The sequence below is a fragment of the Cydia fagiglandana genome, chromosome 3, assembly GCF_963556715.1.
Source record: "Cydia fagiglandana chromosome 3, ilCydFagi1.1, whole genome shotgun sequence".
Lineage (NCBI taxonomy): Eukaryota > Metazoa > Arthropoda > Insecta > Lepidoptera > Tortricidae > Cydia > Cydia fagiglandana.
In genome coordinates this window covers 4,852,818-4,868,046 of record NC_085934.1, presented here as the reverse complement: position 1 = coordinate 4,868,046, position 15,229 = coordinate 4,852,818, and the positions used below count along the sequence as shown (strand labels likewise).

Sequence of the window (15,229 nt, the reverse complement as noted above, 5' to 3'; positions counted from 1 at the left end):
AACTGAGTATAGTTTCTCATTCTGCCCTTTAATTGTTACATTAAATATTCATATTCATAATCATTCATAAATGCCAGGAAAAGAATATTAAGAAATTACTGCATATTTCATTACCAAGAACAATATTGAGCTTGTAATTTTTAAATGTTACAGGTAACGCTTGGATCCTTACCAGATCCAGAAACCCAGAGCTGTCAGTCCTCGAAAAGGCTTACGCTGTTCTGGACAAGAACAACATCAGTCGCGCTTACTTCATCAGAACCGATCAGAAAAACTGCCCAGATAATGAGTAGAATGAATACCTACCCTAGGCATATGCGGTAGATGGTATTTGGTGTAAAGGGAGGTAAGGGGGGTAACAAAAGAGGAAAGGAAGATATCGGTCCAGTTTACAATGAAACTGAAAATTCAAAAGCATCTTGTTGGCTACAAGAGCAAAATGTTTCGTGAAAAGAAAACTTTTTAATAAGTTACTGCTTTTTAGGGCTATCACGATTTAGAAAGTAAGGAAGCCAGATTGCATTCACTAGGGTTTAAGCTTTAATTTTGTAATCACTATCGTGTCTAGTTTCATGATCAATTGTTATTTGATGAACAAATATAATCAGTATTCTAAGTTATTTATGCTTATGAAATTGGACACGAATTATAAGACAAATGTATGTCAATACGTAATTGTTAAGAACGTATCTACTGATAGATATTTTTGTATTTATACATATATGTTAACGTTTTTAATAAAACAATTCTAAACGAAATCATAAAGTATATTAGCAATTTCTATCTACACCTTAAATAAATTAAAGCCTTTTACAAAATTATGCTTAAGATTAGTACAAAACGTTTTTATAAATATCAGATTTTTTATGTAATTGAACTTATGACGATAAGTGACTGATGTCTTATAAAATAATCAAACATTGTTCTTTTGGAATTAACGTTTGAAAAACGATTTTTTATTATTCGTACTTCTTTCCACACAGAGATGAAACAAATCAATTTTACAACTTGACAATAGACCAGCAAGATGTTTTAATTAATTATTACTCTTCTAACTTTTTGGCAATGTAGCTATTACTTCACATTCTATGACATAAACTTTGCAAAATGTATCCTTATCAAAAGTTACTTTTTCATAGCATTCATCTATGAATCTATGCCAATCAGGCATTAACATCTCTTTGGCATAGACTCAAAGTGCCACTGTAATTCTAAGTGGGTGTGCTATCATCGGAGTGCCAACTTTTTCTGTGTTCATGGATAACCTCGTCGTAGCTCGGTGGTGGGGGGATGTGACTCCTGGTCTTGGCTTGACCAGCTGTGGGTTTACTGACCAGTTTGTCTTCCTCGGCCTCTTCGGGTATGGAATCTCGACGGCGCGTGTCGTATTCACTGAGGATGGGCTGCGAGATATTGTTGCGTTGGGTCAGTTTTGGAGCGCTGTTTGCGAGCTAGAAAGGAGATGTAGTCCACGTTTAGATTATACTTTACATTTAAGACATTTATAGGATGGTTGTCCATAATGTCCATCTAGTCATAACAGGCTGCGCAGATTCATAATGGCATTCCCTAAAAATAACAGTAGGTAACTATACCTAGGTCGATCACATAATTCGGAATTATGACTAGGAAGAATAGGAAGAATCTCGATTGCGTAAAAAAAACAACTGTGTGGAATCACGAATGTAGTAAACTGCAGTTGTGTGGAATCCATATTGTATGGGAATCGCGAATGGGAAGAATTGCGTTTGTGTTGTCGATCGCATAATTCAGTAAAACCATTCAACTTTTAAATAATAACAGAGTACTTAACGTCGAAAAATAAATAGCTTTGACACTTAATCAGTGATATAAATTTGCATCAATGCGTCAGTGTTAAGACAGTAGACAAATACAGCATTCAAGGTAGTGTTTGTGTTAGTTTTTGTTGATAAAATATAAAACCAGAACTAAACTCATCTCACTCGTTATAGGCATTAGACACGTGTCGTCTATTATGTATGAATAAAATTACTAGATAGACTAAGAAAAGAACCAAGTGTTATTTTAAACGTCAAACTTCTATGAAATGATGACGTATAAATAACACTTACACTGCGTATGCTATCAAAATCGTGGCAGACTTTTCTTGGTCTAACTCAACTACCAAATATTATAATTGCGTTAAATGTAATGTGTAAGATGTGTAAAGTCTCCGAGAATATGCAAACCAAGAATCGTTTCAGTATTCGTTTTACAGCTGAAAGAAATAGATGACGCTGCTGCGTCATTATATTTTGCCTAGCTATAGCTGGGCCTTGTGTCTCCAGTTATACCTCGATGTTACAAAACATAAGTACCATAAAAGCTGAGGCCCTCTATTCGACAGCATGGGGTTGGAAATGTGTCCTTTGCAGTACTAATGGCCGATCTCTTGCGCTGACTGCAGAAAGTCTACCTTTGCATCTCAGTTTTGGGTCTTCAGCTATAGGTACCTCATTTACACAAAACATACATACCTTATAAAGCTGAGGCGGTGGTCTATTCGACAGCATGGGATTGGAAATGTGTCCTTTGCCGTGCTGGTGTCCGATCTCCAGCGCTGATCGCAGAAGGTCCACCTTCGAGGCTGAGCCTTGTGGGGTCTTCGGCGATATCTCGATGTTGCTGCAGCGACGTTGGCTGTTACTGCCGCTGCGACTGCGGTAGAGCTCGTTTATGTCGCCTTGAGATAACTGGAAATTTATCGGAAAGTATTAAGAAGGTTCTTTACTGGTTGCGAATCAATTAATTTGCATAATCTCCAATTTAGATAGAATACTTTTTTTAGAACAAGTTAGATAGAATACTTTTTTTAGAACAAGTGTCATCAAGAATAAGATTGATATAGGTACTTATATTGATGAGATAATGTTTAATTATAAGTACCTATTGATAATTAAAACTTTAAAATGGTTTAGAATTTAGATAGAACTAGAGAAACATAAGTACAGGGCGATTTTGAAATTAATGTTTGAACATATAGTTCGTTTTTTTTAGCATTAGAAAGAACTTCAAAGAAGGTAAGCGATCTTGGCATGTCTTTTAATTGAAAAACGCTTTTTAAAAATCAATAACTATTACTTATGAAAGCAGAAGAATATAAATGATCGTATTAGATTCATAATTGTTACATATTTGCAGTAACTTATTTTTAAAATGTGTTTTTCAATTAAAAGACACATCACGATCGTTTACCTAATTTCTAATGCTAAAAAAAACGAAGTATAATTATAATAGGTAACAAAAATACAGTTTTTCGCCTTAGCCATTTACTTAGTATCCTCTGGGCAAGGAATACATTGATCCCAGTGGATGAAATCTCGTGATGCTGTGCAGTTTCTCCATTGATATCATGGTCTCAGATTTCTTCAAGAGAGCTTTTCATGCATCTTGCCTCCGCCACATTCAAGTGAGTATTGAACTACAAATAACTTACCCTAGCTCTCGATCCTCTGGGCAAGGAATGCAGTGATCCCAGCGGATTGAATCGTGTGATGATGTGTAGTCTCTCCAGGGATATCATGGTCTCAGCGTCCTTCCTCAATGGCTCTCCGTTCAGCTTGTCGCCTTCGCCACTTTCTGATGGTCAAAATAACATTAGATTTTTTCTTCAGTTAACGATAATTAACTGTTTCTTAAATGGCAATTGAGAGTCAATCGGAAACAGATATAAAAAACCGACCAAGTGCGAGTCCGGGGTTTCGTACCATTACGCAAAAAACGGCTAAAATATCACGATTGTTGTATGGGAGCCCAATATTTATTTTATTTTTAGTTTTTTTTTATATAGCGGCAACAGAAATACTTCATCTGTGATTTCAACTGTCTAGCTATCACAGTTCATGAGTTACAGTCTGGTGACAGACAGACGGACGGAGAGCGGAGTCTTAGTAACAGGTTCCCATTTTTACCCCTTGGGTACGGAACCCCAAAAACAACAAAGCAGAAACAACATCCTGACAACAAATTGAGTCGTGCATTTCGACGAAGGTTGATATTGGGGTGTAGCCGCGCGCGTCAGTTGACGTCTTTTGCGGTCAAACGGTTACACCGTATCCTCTCATACGGTTGTCTATCACTTGTCACTCACCATTGTCTTGTTCACTAGGCCTTCCCAGTGATGTCATGTTTATGTGTCTGAGCCAGAAATAATGCAGCAGCCCATATATTATGCCTCCTAGGAACGCAATCAGGCCCATGTAGCGGAATGCTTCTCTGGTCCCGAGTGAAGCGATGAGCAGACCGCCGCCGAAGCTGCCGCTGCCTCTTCCTAAAATAAGAGGAAAAGTCGAACAATATTTTTTTTTAATTTAATCACATATTATTGCTTCTTCGGAATTAGCTTCGTTTCTTTTTACTGTTGGAAACTGTTAAGTTTTCCACAACACGTTATTTATACCTACCAATTTGTACGATTTACACGTTTACAAAACGTTTGTACGATTTATGAAAATGTATTTATTTTTGCAACGACTAATTTAGAAGGACTTAAAAATGAACAAAAATGAATGAAAAAACCCTAAAAAATGTTTATGGCATTTAAGATTTTTTTGTTATTGTTTTACAAGTATTTCACCTGTTTTCAACATTACCCTCGTAGTTAAAAAAAAGAGTTATTTTACCTTCTTAATATTTACTAAAATACAAACTAGGTACGCGAAGTTAAACCAGAAGATTAAAAAAAATTTACAACTCTATGTTTTTACATGACGTCAACAAGTTTAATGCGCTCGGTAATTATACATTTGTGTATTTTAGATCTGGAAGTTAGCAGAACGATTATGTTCTTACCGTTATTATTTGCCTGACGATATTGAGAACCGGTGGATTTAATCGATAACATGATACATGATATAAAGTTGTTACGTTTTGTTAAAAGGTGGTTGACTCGTTCGAATTATAGGTGACTACAGTAAAAATATTTCATAAATTTAGTAGTTTTAGTAGTAGTTAGTAGTATTTGCTAGCAGATATCAATTGGACGTGTTAAGTTTAAGTACCTGGGCAACCTGAGAAGAAGTCCCATTTTTAAGCCTTCTGGCATAATTATAACAATGCACTTAAATTCACACCTATCTAAGATCTAATGTATCACTGGTACAGAAAACTGAAATTAAATCGGTCAGTTCTTTTAGGACTTGAGTATCCTGTGTAAAGTGTATTAAAATATTAAATTAAATTATGCAATGCAAGGTGTTTTGCAGCAGAAAGTAAAAAAAAATCGTCTAAAATTTTACGTACCGAAGACAATTTTTTTAAGTGAGATCAAACGAAACGCGGCTACAGATACTAAAACAAAAAAAACTGTGAGTCTCATTGCAGTACAAGGAAATAACAAACAAGCGAGCATCTAGATCTCTGTGGTACCCAACTATTAATCTTATTATTAGCTCCATTACCCAGTTCCCCTATTTACTTATTATGCGAGCGTCTCAAAGGAACTCACCAAGGCTGAAGTGGGCCATCCCGAGCACTCCAATGAGCGTAGCTAAAAGGTTCTTAGGGGCCAGCATAGCGCAGTAAGTTGCCGCCGCCACCCACATCAAGTGGACGGAAAGAGACTCCATAGCCTCAAAGGGGAAGCACCACCAGGAGTTCCTGTAGAAATAAACAGAAAACCAGTCATCTAAATGTAAAAGATGAAAAATGTGTCACTTGTAAAAACGTATGTATAATAAAGATTGAGTAAGATAAAAAGCACGCGTGTAAAGGCAAGACTAAGGACAAATAAAAAGTTACACGAAACAAATAAGAAAGGTAGCAGTCAAGTCAAATAAAAAACTTAAGAATCTAGAAGATTATAAAAGATTAAACTCTTAAAATCTGACGTAACGATAAAGAGTAGACAGGAAATAAAGTGCAACAATTGCCGAAAGTCGATCAAAACTAATCAATTAGGTACCTAATAGCCTTTTCATTGGGGTTGTTACATTGGTATTAAAATATACCCAGAAAGGAACAAGAACATACCCGTCCCTTCAGGCATGAGTAACTGAAATAAGTAATGCTAACAGGAATGAAGATAGTATGTTTGAGACACTTTATTTCGATTACTTCATGTTAGTCACCATAACATGGTATCTTTAGGACGATAAAACTACGGACACTATATAGTATGATGATGTCTCATCTTTATTGAACCTATTTGATATAATAACACGTGCATATCATATACTTTCATATGTTTCACGTGACATTTAGGAACGCGTAATTTTATAGTTTGATATCTATCGATAAAGAGAAACAATAATCTGGTTTGAGATTTATCATAACATATCTATTTCATCTAATTGGACGATTATTTCTCTGTCTAGTCCACTTCAATGTCTTTGACCACAGACTTTAAAGTCCTCCCACATTCTGTCGTTGTGTTCATAAACTTGACAATGCCCCTGGATACATTAATTCTGTAAATAGAGTTAAAGGATGTAACGTTCTATGTGCTGATGAAGATAAAACTCCACAAGTGTCTGCTAGGTTTAACCGTTTTACGAAACAGAATAGAAATCTACAGATTTAAATTATACAAATAATGTGACACCGACTGTGATTCAAATCTTTGATGTAGCCTGAGATAGAGAATAGTCGTTCCAAGAACTGACAAGCAATATTTTATCCAATTATCTTGTATGATTATTGGTAATATTTAAGTAACGAGAATGGAAGGCAAAAAATGTCATCTGATTTCTGATATTTTACTATATTCTAAGTATTGACTCACAGAAAAAAAATCGCACCATTTCACAAATCGGTTCTCTTGTACTTTCAAGGCATTTTAGTTCCCAATTAATATTCGATTGGTTGTCTAATGTCGTGTTATTTTGTACTTTAAGTTACTCGTAGTACCTACATCAGTTTAAGCTGACATAGCAACAAGTATTTATTTCTAATTTTCGAAAGTTTCTGTGTTGTCCTGAAAAAAATGTACCTTTACGTGGATATACGTTATAAATGAACTACAAAAATATAAAGGAATTTCAAGTTTCCACAATAGCAGTAGTATTAAACAACAACTATTTGCAATGTTGATGCACTTGCTGTGCATTTGATAAGACACCACTTAGCTCCTTGTCCATGTTTAGTTAAGATGGACAAGACAACGGCATGTAAGAACTGATTGACTACTACAAACATGCCATTGCCAAGGTCTTGCCAAGTATTTCACATTGCTACAAATTGTAAAATAGCTGACACCCACAGTGTTTCCTTTAGATAACCGGCATTGTTATATCGTTGTCTGTCAGATGAATGTGATACGTATTACTGGGTACCGGACATTGTTTAAATACGTCTTGCTAAGGGCGTTTAAGACCCTCAGGTTGTATTGCTGGAAGGATCAAAGGATCACCAAAATTAGTCATGTGAGTATAATTATTATATCTAAAACATTTTATTGGTCTTTGTTCTTTCTTCAGAATAGAAGTAAACACATTACAAAATTACACAAATTAAGTCACACTTAGTTTTCCTAGCAATATCAATCTAAAATACATAAATCGATGTGGCATGACTAGCAAGGCAGAACTGCTTAGGGGCTAGCGTCGGCCGACATGGGTATACGTAGGTATGTTACCTAACTTGATGCTCTTCAGTTAGACTCCATTTGTAGATTCTCACATACCTCACGCTCCTGTTTTATCTGACACGCAGGGTCCAACCTCAGGTGTTTTTGTTTGTTGCCCTAAAGCTTCTCTTTCTCCAACGGCTGATTGGAATCCTGTTGGACTTCATGCATTGAGAATCAATTAATTGTAAGAAGCTCTGCCAGGGACTTACTCTATGAAGGAGTAGCCGACGAGCCTGGCAGCGTGCGAGAAGAAGGCTACGATGATGACGTTGACGTGCCCCATGCGCGCCGTGATGGCGTCAGCACCATACAGGAAGGGGATGCTGCTCAGCGTGCCCACTGTCACCGTTATTCCTGCACAAATACGTAAGTGCACACTGTATGATTCGGAAATACTAATTAAGAACATAAAAATGTATCTACTATGTAACTACAAAAACACAGGGTCTGATAGGTATGGTATATCTGTCTTGTGTCTGACTTCGTCTACATAATCCGATATGAAATGGTAAAAGAAAGTGGTCAATGTTTACCTCCAAATTCTGTTATATTTGTTGCAACACTTACCTAACAGGAAGTTTGGTGCGCCCAATTCCTTCAAATACAGGAAAAGATAAGATTCAATAAAACCCCAGAAATTGCCCAAGGCAAACAGGAAAAATATAAAAATTATAATGTGCGGCATCTTTATGATATTCACTAGATCGTGTAGCAAATTATCTGCAGGCAATTTCGCCCCTAGTGGCATCACAGCTACCGTTATAGCTGATATCAAGAGCAACACGTCGTACGTGTAAAATGCAGCGGAATAGTCCGTGTAACCTGCAATCAACAAACCGATGTAAACACAACAAACTATTGATATAAGATAACGATTACGAGATGGCGTTAACTCACCGACTTGTTTACTCCTCATATCTATAAGCATGCCAGTTATAGGAGAGAATATAGCCATGCCGATACTCGAGAATAATCTTTCTCGGCCAAAGTCACCGCCGTATTTCTGTATCATTGTTAGAGCAATCGGATCCATGATGGTTACAGTGGCAGATAACATGATGGTTCCCATAAATCTCAAGAAGAAGTAGATATAGAAAGTTTTGTCATCGCTTTCTTTATAATCTGGTGGGCAAATATCGGGGCCGCCTTTCCTGTAATTTTCCGATGATAAATCACACTTAATCTTTTGATAGCCTCTATATTTACAATAGATAAATGGTAATGTACTTAAGAATAGAAAAACATGTAATATTAATTTACCTGAAGTCACATTTTTGGACAATGCAGTCACGGGATATTTTCTCGAGTCTTTGTTGTGACAATTTGGTCATGTTGTGCAACATCACTAGGCCTCCACATCTTAGGTCCTCTTTGTCTAATGCTGTTATGTTTACTCCTTGGTCTATGAGGAGTTTTTCACCGAATCTTGTTTTGAAATCGGTAATTGTTTCGTTTTCATCCTGAAACAGTAAATATTATTTGAACAGACCCTCCTTATTTAATAGGTAAGCACCAAATGAGTAGTCACCTACGTATAGTTCGTTTTTTTTAGCATTAGAAAGAACTTCGCAGAAGTAAGCTTGTGGTTCCAAATCCGGCACATTTAGCGGTAATAATTTGAAGTAAATTATATGTATTGACCATGCTACATTAGATAATTCAATAATTATTAACAATTAAAGAGCCTGATAAAAACTGCACGCTTGCTTCTGTGGAGTTCTTTCTAATGCTAATAAAAACGAACTATAGTATGGATACGTTAATCTTGATTGATTCACTTTACTAACTAATAACAGTAATAACCTACTCGTACATTCTGAAAGCAATCACAACTCTTGCCCGTTTGGCACCCGAAACAAATTCTGTTAATGAATTCAGAAGCGAAGATTACAAAACGAACACATGGTTGAACGGGTTGAACCACATGCTTCGCCCCTCAGTTAGGTCTTTACTTTAGTAACAAGAATAGAAACATGGCAAATTCATAATGGTTTTCCGAATGATTTTTTTTAGTACCTAGTACCTACCCTTAACTCTCTAGCCAAGCTCGAAAACAATCTAACAGACGTGATATGAACTACATCAACAATAAGACGGGAATTTTAAAGAATGCTTACCCTTTCCATTTCTATGCCTAGTTGTTCTTTCGGATCTCCAAGATCTTCGTGGACTTCCACAAGGAAGAACGCTGCATCATTATAGTCCTCGTCATCAGTGATATTGAACAAGCTAAAATCATATTTGAGCCTTTTATATTTAAATTAAAAAATACCTGTGTTTTTAATAGTGTTCGGTTTTCAGCCATTTCTTTTTTCTCTAGATATTTTGCATAATGCTAATTGTTTTAACGTAGATGTAGATAATTAATGCCACTGTAGTTATAAATTACTACGTTGTACATGATCACAAGTTTCATACGTCTATCTACAATTAAATCTATTTTATCTCTGTTTGCTCAAAATTATTCTCGGTAGGCAGACACCATAAAAACTCATTGTCGAACATAAATATTGACTTGAATATTATAATAACCTACCTACTCTCGAACTCTATTGTCATATGATTTTTTTTATCTTAAAAATAAATACATTACATGAGAATTTCTACGAAAACAGACTTAGAGAAAATGGAGAATGGTTACAGTTTCCTGGTTTAAGTAAGTAAGGTAGCTATGATATTTCCTATAAATAGTACCCACAAGAAAGAGGCAGCTTTACGGTTTTTAGGATTCCGTACCCAAAGGGTAAAACGGGACCCTATTACTAAGACTTCACTGTCCGTCCGTCCATCCGTCCGTCCATCCGTCCGTCCGTCCGTCCGTCCGTCTATCTGTCACCAGGCTGTATCTGACGAACCGTGATAGCTAGACAGTTGAAATTTTCACAGATGATGTATTTCTGTTGCCGCTATAACAACAAATACTAAAAACAGAATAAAATAAAGATATACAACAAACGTGATTTTTGACCAAAGTTAAGCGTGGTCAGTTCAGTACTTGGATGGGTGACCGTTTTTTCTTTGCATTTTTTTTCCGTTTTTTATTTGCATTATGGTACGGAACCCTTCGTGCGCGAGTCCGACTCGCACTTGCCCGGTATTTACTCTCTATCATCATAGAGGTGGCTTAATTCACCTAGTGTACTATGTAATAATTTAAGCCCATTAATGACTTCGGTTTTTAGGAAAAGTGATAATTATAAGTGGAATTAAAATTTTCTAAGAATGCAAACAAAGCTTCTTTTTTTTTCAAACAAAGCTTGCATTTGTTAACTTTTTAATTTACATCATACCAAAACCTTTCATTTTCAGTCTTATTTTAAAGCGAGATTCTGGTGGAATATCCCAAATGCTCGCAAAGCCAAGGAAAGTAACATTTCTAGTACCCCCACCATGAGTTTTACGCGGCCTTAAACTCTAGCTACTGCGTCTACTCAAACGCAGTACAGCCAGCAGCAGAAGTTGTTAAGCGGGCGAGGTGTTCAAAATTATCTTAACGCGACTTTATTTTTAAGGGAATAAGAGCTTGTCAAGGTAATTGTGAACACCTCGCGCGCTTTGTAAATTCTGCTGCTGATTGTATCTACACGCTTATTTGCACCAGCAACGCTCTTCCACTCAACAGTCTCAACACACACAGTCCTCCTCCTCCCACACACTCCTCCTCCTCACGCTCCTAACTCCTACACACACCTGACACCCTAGACACTCCTAACTTCGGTCGAACTCGGCTCCGTTCGGCTCAGCATTGCTCCGAGCAATTATTAGGGTTGGCACCACTTGACTTCCTTGTGCGTGCACGACCACAGATAAGATAATCACTTGAATTTTGACAACCTTAAATAGCCGAAAGGAATAGTGCTATATATTAGAAAGGCAAGGCATGATTCGACCCTGAATCGCTGTCAAACTTCGGGTTTGTAGGCAGTGTCCTTTCTGTACGGTAGTACTATTATTTCTTCTGTGCTTGCACCAATGTCAGTACGAGGGAGATAATTTTTAACTTAGTTTACGCAGTCTCTAGAGAATATGTTAATGTCAAAATCAAGGATGTAGTTCGTACCTTACGTTCGATTTGAATTTGCGGCTAATATGAAAATCTAGATCATCTTTATCATCCGACGGATCGACAGGGCTCGCGGTCGGCTCGGATAGTAAGCAGTGGTCGATGCAGCGGTCTAGAACGAAGTCCACCTGTTCGTCCTCGTCAGGGCACTCTCGGCTGGGGCACGGACTCCACCAGATCTGGAAATAATGGCGGTTTAAGCAAGTGTCTTAGAAAGTCACAAATAAGGTAAGTGGTAAGGTAAGGTGGTGATCGACGAGGTCCCAGTACAGGTCATCTTGAAACTTAAGTCATTGACTTGACAACGACTTACTCAAAACTATCAATGGTTCTGTGGTATTACTACTTCATATTTTTATTATTGCAACTCCAATAATTAGGTAGGTAAGAGAAAACAATGAATGCAAAAAACAATCATAAAATTATACAAACTTGAGACAATAGGCCTCTTTCCAAAAATTGTTACAACAATCCCCACGCTCCCCTACATACAAAATAAATCGCTCTACAAAGTTTATATTTAGACAATGCAGATGCCTACTTATCCTCTATATGGCTCAAATTACAAGACATTGCCACTCAAATAGCTATGGGGAGCATCGTAATTCGACTATAAATTATCATCTGCTAGGTCCTTGACCATACTAGCCTGTCCCAAGTAATAAAGGTTGCCCCTTTAAAAGTTCCTGAGTAGGTAATAGGTTGGTTCTGCGTCCGTTACAGACGGATGGATCGTGGAGCAAATATTTATCCCTACGTGGAAATAATGGAACTATATTCGAATCGCAGAAACCATTATCGTTATGTTAACATTTCACTGAATGGAAGGATGTGACTGAGTATATGTAAATTAAACAGAAACGGCTTGTACATAATGCTGTATAGACATTAGAAAAACATAAATTGACCGTAAAATAAATATAATTTAGCAAACGGGTGCAGCAACTATACAGCAACCAACCAAATACACTTTGTGAAAATACTGAAAATAACACTTGTCGTTTTTTCGTCAAAAATCGTGGGCTTACATATATAGTAACAGCACCAGTCATGGGACATTTAAGAGGAAATTTGGAGTATTTATGATATTTCCCTTATACATGTAAATGGTCTACCGCTTAGCGTGTTAAAAGATGAAAGTCCTACTTATCCGTCTTTCATGTTTTAGGCGTGTTGTATCAAAGATACTGCAATTAGTTTCCACATATTTAACAAATTAAAACTATGCTTTTTTTCTCCAGTCATGGACACCAAAGTTCCAGTAATGGGCCCCCGGTAATGGACGTGGATCCAGTAATGGGCCCCCTATAATGGACATTGCTCTATCAGTATAAAATATTGAAATGGGGAATAAATTACGGCAAAATAAAACAATTTTTGGTATAAGCTTTTATCGCTGAATGTATTTTTCTTTCCACAGCCAATTATTATTGTATTAGATCCATCGAGACAATTCTAATATACCCTAACACAATTAGTTAGGGTTTAATGCGATAAAGTTCCCATGGCCACCTCCTGTCTCCATCATCAGATCAGGTCCATGTTATCATAATATTGCTTTATCATCCGATTTGCATACTTAATTACGTACTTACACAAAATTTCAACTGAATTGGAAATCGAAAAGTGGCTCAAATTCAGCTACCAAGATTGGACCCACACTAACACAGGGCAAGTTAAATAAAAGTTTGGTAAAACGATATTAATTTATCCGAAGTCCGAGAATACCTCCTGATTGACATATTTCTTAACTACATTTTATTTCTGTATTGTTTAAACATTAAATTTTTATTTCTGTATTGTTTAAACATTAAATTATGGCATAGCAAGCATCATTCTGTCATTTGTCCCATCATAGGAGGTACGCAGTTTTACAGCTCCTATAATGGGATTGGGCCAAATACCACTATTTTTTTACATCTGTGGAGTCACAACATAGTGTGTTGTATACCTTATCTCATGGTAAATGCAATTAACAAAACACATTCTAGTTTTCATCAAGTATTAATTAATTAAAATTTAGTAAATTAACTCACCTCTCTTAGCGAAGTTGTTAAGAATTCGTAGTGGTATTTTTTTTCAGTGACACGACAACTTTTAGGTTGACGCTAATTTCTTAAAAAACAACCAAATTTAATAAAACTTCAAACTGAAACAGCTCTAGGACTCTTATTTATGATAATATACAGCCAGTGTTTATAAACTACTTTTAGATACTTATTTTAGAGGAATTATGTTTTTTTGTCCCATTACTGGTTCCACGTCCATTATAGGGTCCACTACTATACATATACATCTCAGTTGTGCTGTAGGTAAGTTTATATTCGTAGAGCAGAAAAAATCGGTCACGAAATTTTTTTTAAAAGATGCAGGATCCATATCATGCTCAGACAAGAGGTTAAATATAGGCATGACAAAGAAATTAATAGACAAATCGAACTTGTAAAACGATCCGGTAAGAAATCCTAACCTAAATACAATCTGACTTCCCGCCAAATCCGTCTGCACTCGGCAGAATATTATAATACCGAGCGCTAAGACTTTGCCACCGGCTAATTCGTCCTGCTGCCGGATGACGGCGATTTGCTCGAATTCTTACAAGTGTGGCATTAGTATACACCTTTACCCTAATATATGTGACAAGGACTAATTCACGTAAAGACGGTGACGGAATACCTATGCAGTAGTTTTCATAACAAAGTTCAGAAATAAAAATGTACCTACTTATAAAGAAAAATTCAAACAATTGATGTGTAGGCAAAATGTTTTGAGAGCAATCATTTTTCCTTTTTAACTTTACTTACCTCCACGCTATTTTTGTAAGGATCCCTCATGACGTACGCCGAGGGCATCATCCCAGGAGTTTCTTGGTGCGGGATCAGGAGCAGTGAGTGGTGGAACGCTGCGTTTAGAACCAAAGCTGTGATGACCACTGGTTTATACTCCCCAAAACGGTCCACCAGAAAACCTACAAGCAATGGAACACTGTCACATTGTATCAATTACACTCAAGAACAATCAAAAAGGATACTTTACAATTTCAGTACAGTGCTTATTTTCATTGCTCTTAAGTTTAGGTTAGCAGGCAGAGGAGTACTTACCAGTTATCGGTGGGCTTAAGAAGGTTGTAAACGGCAAGGCCAAATACACAAACGATATTTCAGGCACAGTAAGTCCTATACTTTGCATATGAATCGTCAGGTATGGGAGCAAAGAAGCCGTGGCTCCGTACATCACGAATAAAGTCACTTTTAACATGATTAGGTTCGGGTTGATGCGGAGGCAAGCCATGAGGCGCTGACAGCAGCCGATCGGTGCTTCGCTGTCGTCATCCATGCCGTCGTCGTCACTGTTCTTCTTAGAGAGATCGTCAATGGACTTGGCCATTGTCACACTATCATGCTAGGTGTGCATACGCGGAGAGTATCTTATCGACTGAGTAAGTCGCTCGACAGAAGATGCGGCGATGCGATTATTTACTCAGAGATTGCAGAGCCAGGGGTCCCGCCCGACTGAGCGGATCACGGCGGACGACTCGGCCAATTTTCAAATTACAAATTACCTCCGTTTAAGGAGTG

The 15,229-nt window shown here is 37.0% G+C and overlaps 2 protein-coding genes across 2 annotated transcripts in view; one reads left to right on the top strand and one right to left on the bottom strand.

The window, feature by feature from the left end:
• The window catches only part of LOC134679911 (uncharacterized), a 31,530-nt gene extending 31,197 nt beyond the window's left edge, over window positions 1-333 (top strand). The window contains exon 9 of the mRNA XM_063538851.1: window positions 154-333. Within this exon, the coding sequence (XP_063394921.1) occupies window positions 154-293 (140 nt within the window). The 3' untranslated portion in view covers window positions 294-333. The remainder of the gene's footprint in view (window positions 1-153) is intronic.
• A 413-nt stretch (window positions 334-746) lies between these two features.
• On the bottom strand, window positions 747-15,168 carry LOC134679893 (uncharacterized). Its single transcript, XM_063538820.1, has 13 exons — window positions 14,753-15,168; window positions 14,456-14,619; window positions 11,649-11,830; window positions 9,706-9,817; window positions 8,849-9,048; window positions 8,486-8,739; window positions 8,156-8,410; window positions 7,798-7,942; window positions 5,468-5,619; window positions 4,112-4,291; window positions 3,458-3,600; window positions 2,499-2,714; window positions 747-1,451 (listed from the first exon to the last, which is right to left on the bottom strand). The coding sequence occupies exons 1-13, from the start codon at window positions 15,036-15,038 to the stop codon at window positions 1,212-1,214; spliced, it is 2,529 nt and encodes an 842-aa protein (XP_063394890.1). The 5' UTR covers window positions 15,039-15,168; the 3' UTR covers window positions 747-1,211.
• Window positions 15,169-15,229: the final 61 nt, after the last annotated feature.

Coding starts and splice junctions, on each gene's coding strand:
- LOC134679893 (XM_063538820.1), bottom strand. CDS start 15,038: ATGGCCAAGTCCATTGACGATCTCTCTAAGAAGAACAGTGACGACGAC. Junction 9,818..11,648: donor AAATTCAAATCGAACGTAAG/GTACGAACTACA, acceptor ATATGATTTTAG/CTTGTTCAATATCACTGATG. Junction 4,292..5,467: donor GATGGCCCACTTCAGCCTTG/GTGAGTTCCTTT, acceptor CTCTTATTTTAG/GAAGAGGCAGCGGCAGCTTC.